At 38.7% G+C, this 21,611-nt stretch overlaps 3 protein-coding genes across 3 annotated transcripts in view; 1 reads left to right on the top strand and 2 right to left on the bottom strand.

Moving 5' to 3' along the window:
* atxn7 (ataxin 7) overlaps positions 1 to 7,111 on the bottom strand; it is a 150,980-nt gene extending 143,869 nt beyond the window's left edge. The window contains exon 1 of the mRNA XM_062969679.1: positions 6,977 to 7,111. The gene's annotated coding sequence lies outside the window, so the exon portion shown is untranslated. The remainder of the gene's footprint in view (positions 1 to 6,976) is intronic.
* Positions 7,112 to 7,130: 19 nt separating this feature from the next.
* thoc7 (THO complex subunit 7) lies at positions 7,131 to 20,906 on the top strand. The gene is made up of 8 exons (XM_008115001.3): positions 7,131 to 7,265; positions 9,798 to 9,915; positions 13,783 to 13,910; positions 14,855 to 14,941; positions 15,569 to 15,626; positions 18,479 to 18,545; positions 19,836 to 19,905; positions 20,496 to 20,906. Exons 1-8 carry the CDS (start codon positions 7,247 to 7,249, stop codon positions 20,561 to 20,563), a joined length of 615 nt encoding a protein of 204 aa, XP_008113208.1. The 5' UTR covers positions 7,131 to 7,246; the 3' UTR covers positions 20,564 to 20,906.
* The window catches only part of c2h3orf49 (chromosome 2 C3orf49 homolog), a 35,759-nt gene continuing 34,745 nt past the window's right edge, over positions 20,598 to 21,611 (bottom strand). The window contains exon 5 of the mRNA XM_062969349.1: positions 20,598 to 21,217. Within this exon, the coding sequence (XP_062825419.1) occupies positions 21,023 to 21,217 (195 nt within the window). The 3' untranslated portion in view covers positions 20,598 to 21,022. The remainder of the gene's footprint in view (positions 21,218 to 21,611) is intronic.

Below are 21,611 nucleotides of genomic sequence, written 5' to 3'. Positions count from 1 at the left end.
AGCCTAAGGATCTCTGCAAAACCAGTAGGACTTTTTTTTTTTTTGCACCAATCAATGGCGACTGCTGTAACTTTCACCCGACTGGCAAAATGTAACATTGTTACATACAGCACAGTGAAAATTCTGGTATCTAATCTATCCAGGTTTTCATACTGTCATTTCTCAGAATAACAGTATGTGGAAGAGATAACAACTGTAGGTGATTTGTAGCGTTACAAAAAATCGAATGTTTTCTAGTGAAGGCTTTTGCACTTTCTCTCTGAACCGTCTGGGAATACTAAAATCTTAAAATGAAAACCTACAACCACTAATAGGATCTACAAATTAAAAGATTCTAAATAATACTTGTAATGGTAAATGAAACTTCTATGACCAGAAGGTATACTTTTAGGAGTACCCTGAAGTTCTGAAACGTGAATAAGATATCAGTTTGATCCTGGTTAAACCACTGACTGCTGAACTTGCTGACCAAAAGGTTGGCAGTTTAAATCTGAGTGAGGTGAGCTCCTGCTGTTAGCTCCAGCTTCTGCCAACCTAGCAGTTTGAAAACATGCAAATGTGAATAGATCAATAAGTGGCACTCGGGTGGGATAGGTAACAGCGCTCCATGCAGTCATGCCGGCCACATTACCTTGGAGGTGTCTACGGACAAAGACAGCTCTTTGGCTTGAAATGAAAATGAGCACCAACCCCCAGTGTCACACATGACTAGACTTAATGTCAGGAGAAAACCTTTACCTTTACCTTTGATCCTGAACAACATTTCCTGTGATTTTATTTGAAGTTAACTTTGGATTCAAAACAAATTCCTAAGCAAGTTTATATTCAAACAGGACAAACCGCAGACTATGGCACCTTCATGTTTTCCTTGTTAATGTTGAGCCTTTGAAATCAACAAGACATAAGAAAGCTCCATGAAGGAATTGAGTACAGGGAGTCCCCGGATTACAAACAGGATAGGTTATGTAGGTTTGTTATTAAGTTGAATTTGTAACTAAGTCTGAACAGGTATATTTTTTAAGTTTAACTCAACTCAAAAATGTGGAGAGCATAGGTAAGAGATAGCACCTATGTAATGTTTGTTTCGCTGTCTGTGCCCCCATTCAGAAGATGTCACCTTTCTGTCCCTGTGACAATTGAATTTTGAAAATTTTGGGTTGTCATGGAAACAAAGATTGGTGATAAAGCTTCAGTGGAGACACCTTTTCCCCATGATAACTGTTACAGGAGTGAAATTCCCTTCCTAAGGAGATTTCCTTTCACTTCCTGTTGTCTCACCTCTATTTGTAACTAGGAGATGGATATAAGTTGGATGTTTGTCACTCGAGGACTGCCTGTGTTTGAAAAAGTAAAGCTATCATTTTAAAATATCAAAAAGAAATTCAAAATTTGAGTGGCTGAAACCGACTTGATGTGACATGAAACATTTAAAACACATTTGACTGAATGAAAAAAAAAAGATCCCATTCAGTACAAGCTATGCCTGCTGCCAATAGAAGCCTGAGCTCCACAGGTCTGTAGCTTTCACAATGCAATTTTTCGGGCCTGTTATCCTACCTGCTTCAGCACCCTAGTCTTCTTGAGTTGATTCTATATTCCTTCCAAGTTCTCTCCTTGTGTACATTACCTTAACCCTGTCTCTAACCCACACACTCACCCACCACAAATAACAGTGGGAGTTTTGACTACACCCAGGAACCAATAAAAACATGACTAAAACAAGGAATATTTCTGCATCTTGGCCTGACAGGTCTCAGAATTCAAGTGTCAACAGCAAATGTTTAAATTGTCAGGAAACCAGTAAGTCCAGAAGACCAATATAAATAGGAAAATAGTAAACAGTTCTATAAAACAGTCTTCTTCCAAATTGCAGCATTTCTAAGTGACTACCAACAATAAATATGAAATATGCAAATATTAATATTAGTTACATTTGGAAATCATACAAACTTCTCTATTTTAGGATACAGCTGTTAGCTCAGTACTGGAGTCAGTGAGATGTTATCAATATTCTGACAATTTAATATGGCTTAATTTTCTCACCCAGAGAGAAGAGCAGAAGAAAATTGTGATCCAATACTCTCCAGATGTTTTAATTTGTCAATAGGGGCTCATCTAAGTATTATGATCCACAAAAGTGTGGCAAGACTGCAACAGAAGCAACTGTGACCAATGAAACATAAACAAAGGAAATAGAAAGGAAACATAAGACAATGTCAACAACAAGGAAAATCAAAGGGTCATTCCATGACACCATCAGTGAGGCTTCACAAATATATCAAAGCAAGATATGCTTACATTAACAGCGCTCACAACAATAACATAGCTATGAATAGTAGGAAGAATGCCAACAAATTAGAGACACTCATGTTAATGGTAAATTACAGACTTTAAATAAAATTAATAGCAAAAAAGATTTGTGGTATTACTAGAAAATAACTAGTTTGTAAAAGCAGGTCAAGATATAGATGTGAAATCAAAATAAAACTGTGAACTTAACAACTTAATAGAGACCATCATACCAACAATACCAAAGAGCATTATAAACTGCTTCAACTACTATGAGGTGAAAGAATATGGCAGTAAATGCAAGCATAATACGGAACTTTAATTATTCTCATGTAATAAAGATGATTAAAATGGAAGAAATTACTCCATTCCCCCAAAAAGAAATAATTAGAAAGAAATTGTGGTAATATCAACCATAATTGAAGTGTTCTTCATTGATGTGCCTTTCCACAAATACATGGAAAACAGAAGAGCTAACATACCAGCACATAATATAAACATTGGAACAAAAATAATAAAAGATGCATTGTACACATGACAAAGCATCAGTACTGTGCCACAGTAATGGTGCCACACTGAAAGCTATAGATTACTCTGATAGGTAAGGTGGTAAATAAGGAAAGCAGACCAGTGTAACAGCAGCAAAAAAGATGGTAATGGCAGAAAAGACTGGGAGAAAACAGAAGTGGCAGCGGCACTGAAATTATTATGGCAACAACAGTGAAAATATGAGTGAAGGATGGTGAAAAATGGCATTAGTGAAGGAGGTTATGAAAGCAATAAACAGGTAAACAACACTGATGAAAGCTGTGACAATAGCGTAACAGGCCAGGTTACAAAAGACCTCATAATGGTGGTTCAGGTTGAGAATTCTTTATCCAAAATGCTTGGAACCAGTATTATTTTGAATTTAGGATTTTGGGATATCTGTTGTTGTTTGCCTTCAAGTCACTTCTGACTTATGGCAAACCCAAGGTGACCCTATCACTGGGTTTTTGGGGGCTGAGAATATGTGATTCATCCAAGGTCACCCAGCGGGTTTCCATGGATGAGCAGTGAACCGAATCCAAGCCTTCAGAGCCATATTTGAATTCTCATACCACTGCACCACACTGGCTCTGTTTAGAATATTTACATACACATAATGATATCTTAGGGCATATATATACTGTAGAATTGATGTAGTTTGACGCCACCTTAACAGTCATGGCTTAATGCAATGGAATCATGGGAGCTGTAGCTTTATAAGGTCTTTGACCATCTCTGCCAAAGAATGCTGATACCTCACCACACCACAACTCTCGGAAATCCACAACTCAGGATTCCTCAAACTATAGCTCCCATAGAATCATGGGAGCTATAGTTTAACAAAGTCCTGGGCCTTCTCTGCCCATGAAGACTGGTATCTCACCAAACTACAACTCCCATGATTCTATAGCATTTAACCATGATTGTTAATTAATGCAATTTGACATCACTTTCAATGTCATGGCTTAATGCTATTGAATAATGGAGCGGTAGCTTTACAAGCTCTTTAGCCTTCTCACCCAAGAGAAGAGTGTAGATGCCTCACCCAAGAGTGTAGATGAACTTCAACTCTCACAACCCCATTAAGCAGTGAATCCCAAACTCTAGTCCTCCAGAGGTATTTGGTCTCAGATGCCTTGGCCAAAATGATAAGAGGTTCTGGAAGCGCACATCCAAAATTCCTGGAACACCACAGTTTGGGAAAAACTCTAAATCCATTATATTGAGTTGTGGCAGTAAATCATGGCAGTCAGAGTAAAATTAATGCATTTTAATACCACTTTAAATGTCATGACTCAATACTATGGAATCATGGAAGCTATCATTTTACAAAGCCTTTAGTTTTCCCTGTCCAAGTGTGAAAGCCTCCCCCAAAACTACAAATCCCAGAATTCCACAGCATTGAGCCACAGCCATTAAAGTAGAATGAATGCAGTTTGACATAGTATAATGGAGTTGGAAGAGACCACATGGGCCATCTAGTCCAACCCACTGCCATGCAGCAAAAGGACAATCCAAACACCCTCAACAGACTCTGTTTCCAAGGAAGGAGACTCCACCACATTTCCAAGGAAGGAGACTCCACCAGACTCTGTTTCCATGGAGGGAGACTCCACCACACTCCAGGGCAGAGAGTTCCACTCCTGAACAGCGCTTACAGTCAGGAAATTCTTCAGGTAAAGGTAAAGGTTTCCCCTGACATTAAGTCTAGTCATGTCTGACTCTGGGGGTTGGTGCTCATCTCCATTTCTAAGCTGAAGAGCCGGCGTTGTCCGTAGACACCTCCAAGGTCATGTGGCCGGCATGACTGCATGGAGCACCGTTACCTTCCTGCCGGAGAGGTACCTATTGATCTACTCACATTGGCATGTTTTCGAACTGCTAGGTTGGCAGGAGCTGGAGCTAACAGTGGCCGCTCACACCGCTCCCGGGGTTTGAACCTGGGACCTTTCGGTCTCCAGCTCAGTGCTTTAACGCACTTCGCCACCAGGACTCCAATAAGACATCACATTAACTATCCTTGCTCAATACTATAGATTCATGGGAGCTATCATTTTACAAACTCTTTAGCTTTCTGCCAAACTTTAGATGCCTCACTCAAAACTCAAAATGCTAGGATTCCATAGCATTGAGCCATGGCCGTTAAAGTAGAATTAATGCAGTTTGGTATAGAATCATAGAGACATCATAGAGACCACACGGGCCATTTACACTCTGAGGCAGAAAGTTCCCCTGCTGAACTATTAGGATGTTCTTCCTAATGTTCAGGTGGAATTCCCAATAAGACGTCACTTTAATTATCCTGGCTCAATACGATGAAATCATGAGACCTGTCCTTTTACAAACACTATAGCTTTCTGCCCAAGTGCCTCACCCAAAACTACAAATCCTAAGATTCCATAGCATTGAGCCATGGCCGTTAAAGTAGAATCAGTTTGACATAGAATCATAGAGACCACATGGGACACCTGACAGATGACCTTATAGGTCTCCCTATCTCCCCAAGGGGAGTGTAGGTGCTTCATCCAAAACGACAAATCCCAGGATTCCATAGCATTGAGCCATGGCCATTAAAGTAGAATTGATGTAGTTTAACCACATGGGCCAAGTAGCCCCATGCTGAACATAAAGACCACATGGGCCATGTAGTCCACTGCTGAACAGCTTTTACAGTCAGGAAGTTCTTCCTAATGTTCAGGTGGAATCCCCAATAAGACATCACTTGAGCTATGATTTTACAAACTCTGTAGCTTTCTGCCCAAGTGTAGGTGCCTCAACCAAAAATACAAATCCAATTATTCCATAGCATTGAGCCATGGCTGTTAAAGTAAGATGGATGAAGTTTGACACCACTTAAACTATCCTGGATCAATACTATGGATTCATGGGAGCTGTAGTTTTCAAATTCTCTAGCTCAGGCCTGGGCAAACTTGGCCCTCTAGGTGTTTTGGATTTTAACTCCCACAATTCATCACAGCCTACCACTTGTGAGGAATTGTGGGAGTTGAGATCCAAACACCTGGAAAGCCCAAGTTTGCCCAGGCCTGCTCTCACTTTCTGTTCAAGTGTAGGTGCCTCACTCATAACTACAAATCCCAGAATTCCATAGCACTGAGCCCTTAAAAGTAGCACATGGCCCTTAAAAGTAGAATGGATGCAGTTTAACTATCCTGGCTGGAGACTATGAAGTCATGGGAGCTGTAGTTTTACAAACTCGAGTCTAGCTTTCTGCCTAAGCGTAGGTGCCTCACCCATAACTACAAATCCCAGGATTCCACAGCACTGAGCCATGGTCCTTAAAAGAGAATGGATTCAATTTAAATATCCTGGTTAGATACTATGAAATCATGGGAGCTGTAGTTTTACCAACTCGAGTCTAGCTTGCTGCCCAAGTGTAGGTACCTCACCCATAACTACAAATCCCAGGATTTCATAGCATTGAGCCATGGCCCCTAAAGTAGAATGGATGCAGTTTAACTATCCTGGCTCGAGACTATGAAATCATGGGAGCAGTAGTTTTACCAACTCGAGTCTAGCTTTCTGCCCAGGCATAGGTGCCTCACCCATAACTACAAATCCCAGGATTCCACAGCACTGAGCCATGGCCCTTAAAAGAGAATGGATTCAATTTAAATATCCTGGTTAGATACTATGAAATCATGGGAGCTGTAGTTTTACCAACTCGAGTCTAGCTTGCTGCCCAAATGTAGGTGCCTCACCCATGACTAAAATCCCAGGATTCCACAGCACTGAGCCATGGCCCTTAAAGTAGAATGGATGCAGTTCAACTATCCTGGCTCGAGACTATGAAATCTTGGGAGCTGTAGTTTTACAAACTCGAGTCTAGCTTTCTGCCCAGGCGTTGGTGCCTCACCCATAACTACAAACCCCATGAAACCTCCCATATATACATGGCACTTAAAAGTTTCACGAGGCCTGGAGCCTTCTGTGGCAGGGCCCTCACCAAAGTCGAAGCGGTGTCAACCTGCAGTCGAAGCGGTGTCAAACTGGGTTAATTCCCCAGCGTGGCCAAAAGGTCACCAAAGGGGACTCGTCAGGGGAGAGTGGGCACCAGCAGTGGGGCCTGGGGAGGGCTGTCTCGGGGTGGGTGAAGGAAAGGGAGGCCTCTCCCCTGTTTGGCTCTCTCTCTCTCTCTCACCTGGAGCGGAGGAAGGGGCGGGCCTGCTTGCCGAGCCAAGCCTGGCGAGAGTCGCCCTCCCCTTGGAACCCGCGCCCGGCCTGCTTCAGGGCCCAGGCGCCGACGAGGACGCCTCCTCCTCCCCTTCCATGGCCGCTGCCGCCGCTGCCGCTTACCCGGCTGCTGCTCCTACTGCCGCCGCCGCTGCATTGTGGGAAGCGGGCGCCTGAGCCGCCTCACTCACTCCCTCACTCCCTCCTGCCTGCCTCCGCCGCGGCCTTCGCCATCGCCATGGGCGCCGTCACCGACGGTGAGAGACCCAGCGCCTCCAGCCCCGGCCTCAGTGGGGTTGGCCGGCCGGGGGAGAGCGAACCCTAACCCTTCCCCGGCCCTCTCCTCAGTATTTCGGAGCAGGGAAGCTTTCCTTTCTTCCTGCCCTCATGGCCTTCGCCTCAGCAAGGCCTTCCCAGCCCTTCTCCTCCAGGCCTGGCTCCACTGGCCTTACAGCCACCGCTGCTTTTATCCTCCTCACAGAGGCCTTCCCTCTCTTTCTCGTCCTTGGGTGGCTTTGGGAAGGAGAGTAGCGCGTCTTCGGTACTCTCCACGCTTAGGGCCTCTCAACCCCCTTTGCTGATCTCCTCAGCGAGGCCTTCTCTCTCCGGGCCCTTCCACACTGCCCTATATCCTAGAATGTCAAGGCAGAATATCCCACAATATCTGGTTTGAACTGGAATATATAGCAATGTGGACTCAGATAACCCAGGGCCCTTCCAAACAGCTATATAACCCAGAATATCAAGGCAGAAAATCCCACAATATCTTCTTTGAACTGGGTGATCTGAGGGCCCTTCCACACAGCTGAATAAAATCCCACATTTTCTGCTTTGAACTTGGATATATGGCAGTGTGGACTTGGATAACCCAATTCAAAGCAGATATTGTGGGATATTTTGCCTTGATGTTCTGGGTTATATGGCTGTGTGGCAGGGCCCTAGTCCACACTGCCATATACAGTAGAGTCTCACTTATCCAACACTCGCTTATCCAACATTTTGGATTATCCAATGCATTTTTGTAGTCAATATTTTCAATATATCGTGATATTTTGGTGCTAAATTTGTAAATACAGTAATTACAGCATAACATTACTGCGTATTGAACTACTTTTTCTGTCAGATTTGTTGTATAACATGATGTTTTTTGCATAATTTGTAAAATCATAACCTAATTTGATGTTTAATAGGCTTTTCCTTAATGCCTCCTTATTATCCAACATATTCGCTTATCCAACATCCTGCCGGCCCGTTTATGTTGGATAAGTGAGACTCTACTGTATTCCAGTTCAGAGAAGATAATGTGGGATTTTCTGCCTTGATATTCTGGGATATAGAGCTGCGTGGAAGGGCCCTCCTCTCTAATAGTTTTCACCTCAATTTTTGGAAGGTTTCTGCTTCTTCTATTTTTCTACCTCCCCCCATGTTTAGGGATTTTCAGCAAGACCTTTGCCTCTCTTCCATTTCCTCCTTTGCTGTTTAAAAAAAATCTTAGGTTTTGTAGGCCCCTTCCACACGGCTGAATAAAAACCCCTTTATCTGCTTTGAACTGGGATATATGGCAGTGTGGTCTCAAATATTCCAGTTCAAAGCAGATATTGTGGGATTTTCTGCCTTGATAGCCTAGGTCATGTGGCTGTGTGGAAGGGCCCTGGTATATTTATTTGGCAGTGTGAACTCAGATAGCCCTAAGGGCCCTTCCACACAGCTATATAACCTAGAATATCAAGGCAGAAAATCCCACAACATCTGCTTTGAACTGGACTATATTGCAGTGTGGACTCAGATAACTCACATTGTGTGTGTGTTTTAATTCGATTTCACCTACCCTCATTTTTGTTTTTATAATTACATCATGATCCTGAATGTGAATGTGTGTGTGCTATTGCGATTTAATCACCTTTCAGATGATCCCATTCCTCCAAACGTGTGTTAAATGCCTCTAGTAAGTAAAAGTCATACCTCACATTTTTAACGTTTACCTGTTCTCCTTAATGGAGTCTAAATGCACATTAGGTGCGTTGTTGCTCCAAATTCATGGAGGATAGCACTAATAGCTTTAAACCTATTCTTTTCATAGGGGGTCCCATGAAACCCCAAGATGGCTTTATTTATCCCTACAAATTCAGTGTTTCCTATCCGCCATTTTCTATTTTTATTCTGTGTTAGGATTTAAAGAATATTTGATTTTGAGAGGCCAGTCAACTCCCTTCCAGGTTTCACATGTCCCTTTAAAAATACTTCTTTTTTTTGCATTTGGTCTTTTCTATATTCCCTAGTATCATTCTCCTGTTACACACCTCAGATTTGTCTTTCTCCAGATAGTAATGTTAATAGTAATGGTAGTAATAATCCATCTTACTTTAATGTAAGATCCAGATTTCCCAATTGCTTTAATTAAACAATGTATCTAAAAAGTATGAAAAAGTTCCTTATTTTGATAACAGTTATATCTAAGAAAGATGTGAGGGGCATTTGATTCTCCAAATATTTTGGATCACACATTCCACAGTCTGGCCCATGTTGGATGGAAATATAGAGGCCAAAACCTTTGGAAAGTGAATGGTTCCCCATCTGTGGTCTTAGACTGTTGTCTGTTTATTTAAAGTATTTATACCTGGCCTTTTAGCAGCAACAACAAAAAAGGAACCTGAGCAATTTATCTAATTAGTCATTCATAAATTCCATTGAATACAATAATGCAGGTAGTTTCCTTAGGTTCTGACTGTGTCTGTGATCACAACTCATAAACTTACATTATTAATTTTTAAATATTGTTTCTTCTTTAGATGAAGTTATTCGCAAGCGACTTTTGATTGACGGAGATGGTGCTGGTGATGACAGACGAATTAATTTGTTGGTGAAGAGTTTCATCAAGTGGTGCAATTCTGGATCCCAGGAAGAAGGGTATTTTACTAACTTATCAGTAAATGGAAAGTAGGGGCAGTCCATCAAACACCAGTACTCTGTGATATCTACTAATGTTAAAGAGGCTTGGGAATTGTGTCCAATGACATTTAGCAATGCATTTTGAATATGAAGTTTTTTACTGGTACAGTATATGTCAGTGAACACAAAAGAAAGACTTTTTCAGGAAAACAAATATTGAAATAATGTAAATGTTGTAATGAAATGAAAATGACTGTGAACAAGTATCATACGCTAGTTACTTAATTATTTTGACATTTCCAAATATACATTATTCCACATTCTTTACAGAACTATGAACTTTTTGGCAGGTATTGGTAATGTATTTTGCAGTTTTCACTGACTGTAGATAGTCATATCCTATAAATAAAGTGGCAGAGATATACATGCAAATGCACTGGCCATCCTGGAACCAAACCCCCAAGTATCTGGAGGCTCATGGTACTGAATAATATGATATATGTTGACCATATAACATGCCCTAGAATACAGTAGCTTTCAGAGAAACAACAAGAAATCCTTATAGACAAAATCACTTTTCAGAGTCTTTGCGTGGAATCATTTTCAGTGGCATAAATCAATACCTGCTACTCTTCTGTTTTAAATGTTTCTCTTTAAAATCGCTTTTATTGTAGTACTATAGGCAGCCCCCAAGTTGACCTCGAATACCTATCATTGAATATCCTTTTATAAGAATCATGTTAAAAGGCTCATCATCATGTTACAAGTCTACAGCAGTGGTTCTTAACCTGTGGGTCCCCAGATGTTTTGGCCTTCAACTCCCAGAAATCCTAACAGCTGGTAAACTGTCTGTTAGAGTGGTAAGCCAAAACACCTGGGGACCCACAGGTTGAGAGCCATTGGTCTACAGCATAAAAGCATGCTTAATTTTCTAAAGTGATACAATTTATAAAGGAAAAAGAGACACACTGTAAGATTTCATTAAAAATGTTATTTTAGATCCTTCTTTTTTCTAGAAAAAAGTGAAAAATGACATGATTGTTGCAAACAATGTTCTGTGGAGTGTGGATTGGACATGGCAATATTGCTTGTGAATAGGAACCTCCAACGCTCTTGAACAAAATCTAAAATATAGTTGGATCCAACTGTTGGTGATGGTATGAGACAAACCTCAACACGAAAAAGAAGATCTCAGAAGAGCATTACAAACATATAATATATCTGGGTTGCTGTGAGTCTTTCAGGCTGTATGGCCATGTTCCAGAAGCTTTCTCTTCTGACGTTTTGCCCACATCTGTGGCTTGCATCTTCAGGTATGTTGGAAACTAGGCAAGGGAGGTTTATATATCTGTGTAAGGTCCATGGTAGGAGAAAGAACTCTTGTCTGTTGGAGGTAGGTGTGGATGTTGTAATTAATCACCTTGATTAGCATTTGATGGCCTATGGCCTCAAGGCCTGGCTTCTTCCTGTCTGGGACAATCCTTTGTTTGGAGGTGTTAGATGCCCCTGATTAATTTATGTCTGTAATTCCTCTGTTTTCAGAGTGTTGTTCTTTATTTACTGTTCTGATTTTAGATTATTTTTTTTAAGACTGGTAGCCAGATTTTGTTCATTGTCCACCCTGGACCTTACACATGCCTAGTTTCCAACATACCTCACAACAGAGGTTGGCGAAACATCAGAAGAGAAAGCTTCTGGAACATGGCCATACAGCCCGAAAGACTCACAGCAACCCAGTGATTCCAGCCATGAAAGCCTTCAACAATACATATGATATATCGTCGTCTTTCCAGATTGCTTTGGAAAAATGCATGAAACAAGAAAAAATAGCATATTAATTTATTAAAACAATCTCTTTAAGTTACAATTTAGAGTGTTTTTTGATGAATACTTCCACATGCGCAGCCTGGAAGTAATATTCATGCCTCAGAAATACAAGCAGTGAAAATTTATTCAATGTAAAATGTAAATGTCTTAGAACTGTTGACTAATGAATTGTTTTTAGTGTTTTATTTATTGTTTGGTTAATGATAAGTGAAAGCATTCACCTCAAGTAGATTTGAAATTAACATATTACATGAAGACTGTTTATTGGCTTCACTTTTCTTAAGGCTGAAATTCTAAGAGCAGTTCAAGTATGTACTTCAAATTCCCTATTGATGATAGAAGTAAACAGTTTAATGGTATTGTATAAGGGGCATGATCTCACTGTATTGAAAAGGAAGCTTCTCTGCTGCCCTGAACCACAACATAATGGAAAATCCAGTTAGAAATGTTTTGAAGTATATAACCTCTCGGATTTCATATGGATGTACGGGACTGGGTGCCCTTGATATGAGCTGGTCATTGACCGTAATAAAAGTTTACATTACATTACATTATGGTTAGAAATGTAGCTTTAAATATGTATAGAAAAGGATCTGAGAGAGGTATTGGGCTTGATGTTTTACTTCATCGATTGCTGTTTCCTCTATGGTGCTTACTTTAGTCAACTTTTGTAACTAATATTGCAGTCATATATTCACTAACCTTGGACTATTGTTGAAGGCTTTCATAGCTAGAATCACCTGGTTGCTGTGAATCTTTTGGGCTGTATGGCCATGTTCAAGAAGCTTTCTCTTCTGACATTTCGCCCACATCTGTGGCAGGCATCCTCAGAGACTGTGAGGTCAGATATGGGTGAAACATCAGTAGAGAAAGCTTCTGGAAAATGGCCATACAGCCCAAAAGACTCACAGCAACCCTTGGAGTAAGTCATTGATTGGTGGTACTGTTGGATATTATGGCCATTATAGCTAACTTGATTTTTTTATTTCTTAGTGAACCTTCGGGAATGCAGTAAACTGAGACTCATGTTTTTATGGTCTGAAATAATTTGATGTTTTTAAAGTTAGATGTAATTTTATAATGTAATTGGTTGTGTAATTTTTAGATTTTATTAATAATTGGTTGTTTGATATTGGTTTACTTTAGAATTCGGTGGGTCATTAATGTTTGCACTTGTGATGAGGCATTGAATGTTTGCCTCTGTGTTTTTTGTTTGTTGGAATCCGCCCTGAGTCCTCTTGGGGAGATAGGGTAGAATATTAATAATAATAATTATTATTATTATTATTATTATTATTATTGATCTCAAAGAGATTTCTGAATAGATCAGAATAAAGTCACTGTCAGACTGCAAACCTACATGTATATACTGTAGATATGGAATCTAAGAGCACATCTACAGTGTATAATTAATACAGATTGACTCCACCTTAATTGCCATGGCTCAGTGATATGAATCTTGGGATTAGTAGATGGTTAGGCAAATAATTAGGCACATACATTGGGATTGAATTGTGAGCAGTCAGGATAGGTTAGAGATATTTTTCTCCCTCACTCATTTTCTAGAACAGCATGTATAACAATAACTAGGCAGTTTTGTGCCGAAATGATTATGTGAAGGAATAGCATAAAATGCATTATTAACTTTTAATAGTTGCACTGGAGACCAGAGTAGTTGCTTTATATCTCATTGGAAGCATCCTCCTCCATCCATTGCTGAGAGTCTGAGAAAAAGGAAGACTTCCTTTTCCTTTTGCATTTATTCCCTTACTGCAATGAATTGATACCATTTAATGTGGTTGTTTGCAAAATAAAAAGTGGATTGATTGGTGTTAACTGCCATTAAAAACACCCACCTCTTATTTCAAAAACGTGACAAATACAGAAAACACCAGTTAGACTCAAGTGCTTTTAAAAGTGAATACAGAAATAATGTTCATTTATTTTAATTGCCACCAAGGTTCACCTCAGGGCAGAGCCTCTAGGAATCATTGCAGTGTATCCATGTGAACTTATTGAAATGCATTAATACAATAATTCCCTTCTCTGTTCTTTTAGTTACACTCAGTACCAACGTATGCTGAGCACCCTGTCACAATGTGAATTTTCAATGGGGAAAACCTTGCTTGTTTATGATATGAATCTGAGAGAAATGGAGAACTATGAAAAAATCTACAAAGATATAGGTACACAACTGATTTTCTGTTGAATAATAGTCCCCTGTGTTAAGTTCAACTTTAGAAAAAGAACAAACAGTTCCAGGTTAGCTGCCTTTTTGATTATGCAAAGTGCCAGGTATTCTTGCCAGAATGTTTTAAAGTACACAATCTTTATGGTGTTTAAATGGACCCCTGAAGCTATGTCTGTAATGCCAGGAATATCTTCTTATTTTGTTTGGGAGCTCTAAACAAAATAAAGTGAATCTGAGGCTTGCTACTACTAGCCATATGCCAATATTCTCCTGTTGGATTAGTCCTGTGTGTTGTATATGGAAGTGAGTTTGAAAATAGGTTTCAGTTCAGAATACTATAATGAGGTTACTAAATGTAACTGAATGGTCTGCATATTTTGCCAGGGCTTTGCCAACTTCATTGGTTCTTAGTTCAGAGCCCCAATTTTAACCTTTAAAAGTTACTCATAATTTGGCATCTGAAGGTTTTGGTCCTTTATGTTTCTGGGTGGACATTAAAGTCTTATGAGGTCCTTTATTAGGAAAATGAAGCAGTGGAAGGTTCCTTATAACAGTAACATTAAGTCTGCAAAAAGCCCTCCCTGCCACCTACATTAATGTCATTTTGGCACAAGTAATATACTTTTGCATTTTAGCAGTCTTTCTAATCTGTTCCGTTTCTAATTAGTCTCATCCTGCCATTATTTTATGCTGCTTTAATGTGTTGGTATAAATCTATCTAATCCATGTCAGGCATTTTAAAAGAAATATTAGCTTCAGCACTCTGACAGTAATTATAGTATTAGAATACAGTATACTCTGATTTATAGACTTACAATTGCTAAAAATGAAACTTTGAAATCAAGCACTTGTGCTACAAATTTTCATCAGTTAATAAATAAGCATTTTGACATTTATTGATTACTGTCAAATCACTTTTAATTGTATTTCTTTTGAAAGAAAATAACATAGAGGCAGCACACGAGAAGATTGCCGAATGTAAAAAGCAGATTCTTCAGGCAAAGAGAATACGAAAAAATCGCCAAGGTAAGAATTTATTTACAGTTAGCAATTGGTCTAATAAGTAATATATAATGATATTTGGTGTTTGTGGTGAGGGTTCTAAATAGTTCTGATTATTTTCATTTTTTTAATGAAAAACCTAGTTGTTAAGTAATGACAGAATATGTGTTTTTTCTACCAGCAGTGGCAGAAAATAACATTATCCAGTGTTGGATCAGGCTACTAATCTGTGCATAATGTGGAATAAATTTCAGTGTAGACTGATGAAATAGTTGGTGGTAATGGTCATAGTTATGCAAATCTGACATAACTTGGAAATTGATGTCTCATACAATATGTGTTCAAAAGGGAGATTCAGGTAAAAGTGCAACATGAGAAAATACTAGCAAGTGGGCAATTGGCCTTTGTTATAAAGTCAAGGAAGAAGATACTGTTATGCAAGGCAGCTGAACCATTGACTACGCATTGGTCATCCTAATTATATTGTTTTAATAATATGTTTTTAAGTATGTTCCTCTGCTTTTGATTACCGATTGCTTCAAAATTTGGGTATTGGGCAAACTGTAAATGTTCATTGAAAATTAAATGAAATAATAGTTTGGTGTGTGCCCTTGGAATTAAGTTGGGTTCTGACCACTTTATTCTTTTCAGAATATGATGCTTTGGCTAAAGTAATACAGCACCATCCAGATAGGCATGAAACTCTGAAGTAAGTATGAGTTTAGCAAGTGATATACAATAATATGCTTTTTAGATATGCAGTGGTATTTTTATTAGACAGTTAAGCTAAGGATCACTGATATACAAACAATGGATTACAATAATTTGCAAGAATCAGTGTAAACTAAGAATGCTCTCACCATCTAAAGAAGATAATAATAATAATCATCATCATCATCATCATCATCCGAAAATACATCACACAGTCCTAGACACTTGGGAAGTGTTCGGCTTGTGATTTTGTGATATGAAATCCAGCATATCTATCTTGTTTGCTGTGTCATAATAATAATAATGGTATATGATTGTAATCATGTTGACAACATAGGCCTGCAAAACTGAGGATCATAAAAGCTTTGAAAAATATATACACTGGTTTTATAAAAGAAAACTAGTTTTAAATCCAAAATTGACCTCTGATTTGCTTTATGTTGGTAGTTTTTATCACAGCTTGTTTTGATGCTTTTGTAATATGCTACTGAGTAAGATTTCTCTGTAGACTGAACAATAAGAAAGGTGTTAAAATTTTCTAGTGGACTTTGAAGACACTTTAATCTTTTGGAAAGCAGTAAAAGAAATCTCACTGGAACATCAGGGTCCACACTTAAAACCAAGTAATAACTGAATTAATAAAAATACAAAATTTATGAAAGAACTGTGAGTGCTATGACATTTTTATTGTGTTTTGAAATAAAGCACGCAAAATACATTAAAACAGCTACAATATTGAAAAGGTTTTTCATTGCAAGCTTGTGTAATCGCTGTCAGTTGTAATCAGGCAGAGACAGATAGCACAGTAAAAGTTGCCTCTGGTTGTCCTATTCCCTCATCTGTTCTTTCAGATCTGAAGGGCTGGACTGTGCTTTCCTGGCAGAAATTCTGCTTCTGGGATAGCCCCTGCTTGTTGAATCCAAGAATTCTGAAAAACCTATGTTCTAAGCACCGTCATCTGTGACAGTTTCTGCCTTAGTGCAGGTTTCTCTGAAAGCTTGTAGTCAGCATGTTACCAGTTTATTCATTGAGCCTTTGCTGTGGCAAGCTAGATCTCCCTTTCCCACTAAGTATCACTCCTGGACAGTGCTATGATTGATGATATTGTAGATACACAATTTTAAAGTAGCAGAGATAGTTCTCAGTTCCTTTATTTCCTTTGGTATATAATGTAATCTGAATGCTTAGCTCGTAAAAGCATTCTCACTACTATGTTTTGTACCTGTTGGCGGTTCAAAGACAGTGCTTCCTATAGAGCAGGGGTCCCCAAACTAAGGCCCGGGGGCCGGATGTGGCCCTCCAAGGTCATTTACCTGGCCCCTGCCCTCAGTTTTATAATATAATATTTTTATATCATTTTAATAATATATTGTATTTACATATATTATTGATAATAATATTATAATGTTATACAATATAATACTAATACCATATAATAATATTAATTATATGTTATATATTACATATAATATTACAGTATAGTGCAGGGGTCCCCAAACTAAGGCCTGGGGGCCGGATGCAGCCCTCCAAGGTCATTTACCTAGCCCCACCCTTAGTTTTATAATATAATATTTTATATCATTTTTAATAATATAATATATTGTATATACATATAATATTGATAATAATATAATGTTATACAATATAATATTAATAATACCATATAATAATATTAATTATATGTTATATATTACATATAATATTACAGTATAGTGGTATCATTCAATATAGTAATATATAAGGCTAATATTGTGCTATGCTAATCTATATATATAAAAGAGTGATGGCATCAGGGCAGCGTACAAAACAACAAAACTACAGGCCCCCCAACCTCGAAATTTGACAACACAGCCCATCATCCACGGCTCTAGGTTGATACAACAAAAAGAAAAGAAAAATAAAGTCCTAATTAGAGGGAGAGGAATAATTGTTTTTATCTAATTGCTGCCAGTTTGAAGGCTAAGCTCCGCCCACTTGGTCTCCTAGCAACCTACTCAGCCCAGGAGACAGGCACAGTTAGGCCTCACTTAGGCCTCTTCCACAGATTATCAGATTTTAACTGGATTATAAGGCCCTTCCACACAGCTATATAACCCATTTAGAATCTTATATTATCTGCTTTGAACTGGATTATCTTAACTCCACACTGCCATATAATCCATTTCAGTGTGCATACTAAACATAAAGACAACCATACAACAGACATTCAATACCACCACTACCTCAACAATTTCTCACCAACACCACCAGACAACGCCACAGCAACGCGTGGCCGGGCACAGCTAGTAATATAATATATTGTATGTACATACAGCTGCTCTGAGTCCCCTTCAGGGTGAGAAGGGCGGGATATAAATGTAATAAATAAATGTAGTAAATGAATAAATAAATAATTTTAGACTTAGGCTCGCCCAAAGTCTGAAATGACTTGAAGGCACACGACAACAACAATCCTAATTAACTTGACTATCTCATTGACCAGAAGCAAGCCCACACTTCCCATTGAAATCCTGATAGGTTTATGCTGGTTACAATTGTTTTCATTTTTAAATATTGTATTGTTCTTTCATTGTTGTCGTTTTGCACTATGCAGTGTGCATAGGAATTTGTCCTTTTTTTTTTTTTCAAATGATAATTCGGCCCCTCCACAGTCTGAAGGATTGTGGATCGGCCCTCTGCTTTAAAAGTTTGAGGACCCCTGCTATAGAGGATATTATAATGTTGTATCGTGGCCCTTATGATTGCATCATATCCATATTTAACTGACGTGCCATGTCAGTAATGGGCAAAATAATTCAATTGACATGAATTCAAATTCTGGTGTTCATTAACAAAATATTATGTTTTCAGGCAGTTAGAGGCACTGGGGAAAGAGCTGCAACATCTTTCACATATCAAAGAAAATGTTGAAGACAAAGTAAGTTACTTTAACCCTTTTGGTTAACATGTATATTTTGATATGCAACTACTCGTTGATACAGAACATCAGAAAATTTTGAAGGAAGATTTCATATACGTATTTACTTGAATCTAGTGCAGCATTGACTCTAATGCGTACCTCAATTTTCAAGACCCTAAACCAAAAAAAGGATTTGCTGGCAAATGTAATGTGCAGCGACAAAAAGTGAATTTGTAATTTTTTCCAAAAAGGTATGCATTACAGTTGTTTGTGCGCATAGAATTCCTTCTTTAATAAAAAGTGTTAGTTCACCAAATCTTCTAACAGCGGAAAGTAGCACCAGAGAGTCGGGTTGCCATCACAGCCTTGATGGGAAGATGGGAAGGAAAGGAAGACAGGGAGATTTTGGAAGAAAGGAAGATGGAAGGAAAAGGAAAAAAAGGAGGATGAGAAGGAAGAAGATGGATAGAGGATCGAAAGAAGGGAAGAAAAGGAAAAGGGAGGGAGAGACAAAAAGATAGGAAGAAAAGGAAGAGGGAAAAGGGAAGGAAGGAAAAGGAAGGAAGAAAAGGATAGGATAGGAAAAGAAAACAGGAAGAGAAGGAAAGAATGTAAGAAAAAAGGAAGTAAGAGAAGGAAAGAAAGGACTGTGGGAGGGAGGGAAGATGGAAAGGGCATACAGAAGGTTAAAAAGGAAAGGACAGAAATAAGGTCCTAAAAGGTTAAAAATTGGATGGATCTGGCTGTTTCTCAGCTATTTCTGGGAACAGTAACTTTCCAGTCATTGGATTTCTGGTTAATTTTATGCAAACTGGAATAACGGAACCTGTTTTAATCTGGAAATCATCCACTTTGGCCACCTCCAAATCTGCCTTCTCAACACCTCTGTGAAAGAATGAAGCTAAGGACATGCCATTTTCTTGTTAAGTCTAGGCTAATGACAGAGAGTAAAACACCTCTGCCTGTTCCAAGATGCATCCTCCTATGCTCCTCATGCCACCCCACCAGAGAAGAGAAAGGGGGGGGGGGTCCGTGGGGAAATGGCCAGGGAGGGAAAGGACTGCAGCTTCTCCTCTGTCTCCCAAGTTGGGAAACGGGGGAAATGACCAGGGAGGAAAAGGGGTGCCGCTTCTCCTCCATCCCCAAGGGGATGAAGAAATGGCTTGTGAGGGCACCGTTTCTCCTCTCTCTCCCAAGTTGGGAAGCAGAGGAGAATTGGCCAGGGAGGGAAAGGGGTGCCGTTTCTTCCTCCATTCCCAACTTGGGGGGGAAGGCTTCATTTCTCATTTTTGTTTTGATTTGTTTTAGCTGGAACTGAGACGGAAGCAGTTTCATGTTCTTTTAAGCACCATCCATGAACTTCAGCAAACACTGGAAAGTAAGTTTTTCCTGGTTTATAAAGGTATCTTGCTTATTTTTACTGTTGGTTTCATTTCCTCTAAACCATAATGTTGATGATTCAGAATATTACTTGGATTTATGTCTGAACTCTCCTGTTGTCTTTGTAATCTACCTAGTTTGTAATGATAAACTTTTGTTATGTATGATAAAGGAGAATGAGAGAAACACAGATTTTCAGTGCTGTGCTGAAATAGTGTGTATGTAGTAAACAATCCCAGATCTATTAATTTGATCACTAAAATGAAGATCACAAGAAAAGCAGAGGCTGGTGAAAGAAAAGTCATGTCTAGATATATTTTGGGAAAAGGTTTCAAGTGGTATCTAGAAAGTTTAAAATGTTTTAATTTCCTTTTGCAAGGTAAAGCTGGTCTGGCTATTCCATTTCACACATTCATATTGTTACTCTGGATAAAATAAAATATTGCACTGCTTTTCTTCCTTTTTGGGTGGGTATAAGAATCTATCTTTTCTATATTATTTCTGACTGGTGCTTAGTTTTCTGTTAATGAAGGCATGCCAAAGAGCCCATCTCTTTCCTTAATTGTAGAATACCTGTATTTATTTCAGATGACGAGAAGCTTTCCGAAGCAGAAGAATCCTCAGATACTCCAATTGAAGTAGAAGATAAAAAATAATGACCCTCAACGCAGCTCAGAACTTAGATTTCCCTGGGTTGTTGTATGGAAGGAAGGGGGGGGGGGGGGGGAAAGCTGATGCCAAATTAGGAAGGTCTAAATTTGTTTAGTTTATTTTAGTTTTAGTTTTTGTTGCAAAAACAAAAGCATGCATCAGTTCGAATGATGTTTGACATACCTTAATATTTGACATATTAAGATACCTTTTTATACTGTAATTAGAATTTCAGAATAAAGTAGTTCAGTCTTAGATTCACAATGTATGGTAGTATTTGTGTTGTAGAACTGGCTATTCCAGTGTGTTTTTAGAGTGGTACTAATAAAATAACTCTTGTTTTCTGAACTCAAGGTTATTGAAAATGTGAATGAGCAACATTTCAGTTTAGAAGAAATTTCAATTTACAAATCTTTGAGATGTTTACAATAGATTGGCATGTTTCTTTATCATTTCAAAGGGGGTTAACAACAACAGTTACAAGGGAAACAAATATTTTTCAATTTATGCCTCTTTTTTGTCTGCAAGGAGACCTTTTGGAACTGCTTAGAGAACTGGAGAATCTTGTCTCCCAAAGACTCACACTGCTGCAGTTCGGCACTTCTCAAAGCTAACAGTTGTATCGATTTTTCACTGATGTTATCCAACAGATTATCCACCTAGTGAGAAACATATGAAAATGGGCAGTATAACATAGCTAATATATTTGAAAAGAAAGAAAGATAAAATAATCAATTCAGCGAAGAGAGTTGTTTTAAACGGGTAGTAAAATATAAAAGAGTCAATACGATGAATGTTCATTATGAGAGTAATAATGCCAGGTAGTAATAAGAATATGAGTTGGATTCCTCTGTTCAAATTTCACATCCATGAATTTACTGAATGAGCAATCATATGTAAGCCCCCACCTGTCTTCAGCCTTTGTACTTTGTGCAGAGAGGAATATGAATATATATATGACAAGATGTAACCTGATACTGTTTAGATACTGTTAGGATGGAAATGGCCATCCTCTGATTTAATGGCAGTCATTGATAAAAGATATGCATATTA

This window comes from Anolis carolinensis, chromosome 2, assembly GCF_035594765.1.
Source record: "Anolis carolinensis isolate JA03-04 chromosome 2, rAnoCar3.1.pri, whole genome shotgun sequence".
Classification (NCBI taxonomy): Eukaryota; Metazoa; Chordata; class Lepidosauria; order Squamata; family Dactyloidae; genus Anolis; species Anolis carolinensis.
The sequence above is the reverse complement of the archived record's forward strand: the minus strand, read 5'-3'. Positions and strand labels throughout refer to the sequence as shown.

Excerpts from the sequence above, each read along its gene's own strand:
- thoc7 (XM_008115001.3), top strand. Across the intron at positions 14,942-15,568 it reads AATACGAAAAAATCGCCAAG|AATATGATGCTTTGGCTAAA; the intron begins GTAAGAATTTAT and ends TATTCTTTTCAG. Across the intron at positions 18,546-19,835 it reads AAGAAAATGTTGAAGACAAA|CTGGAACTGAGACGGAAGCA; the intron begins GTAAGTTACTTT and ends GATTTGTTTTAG.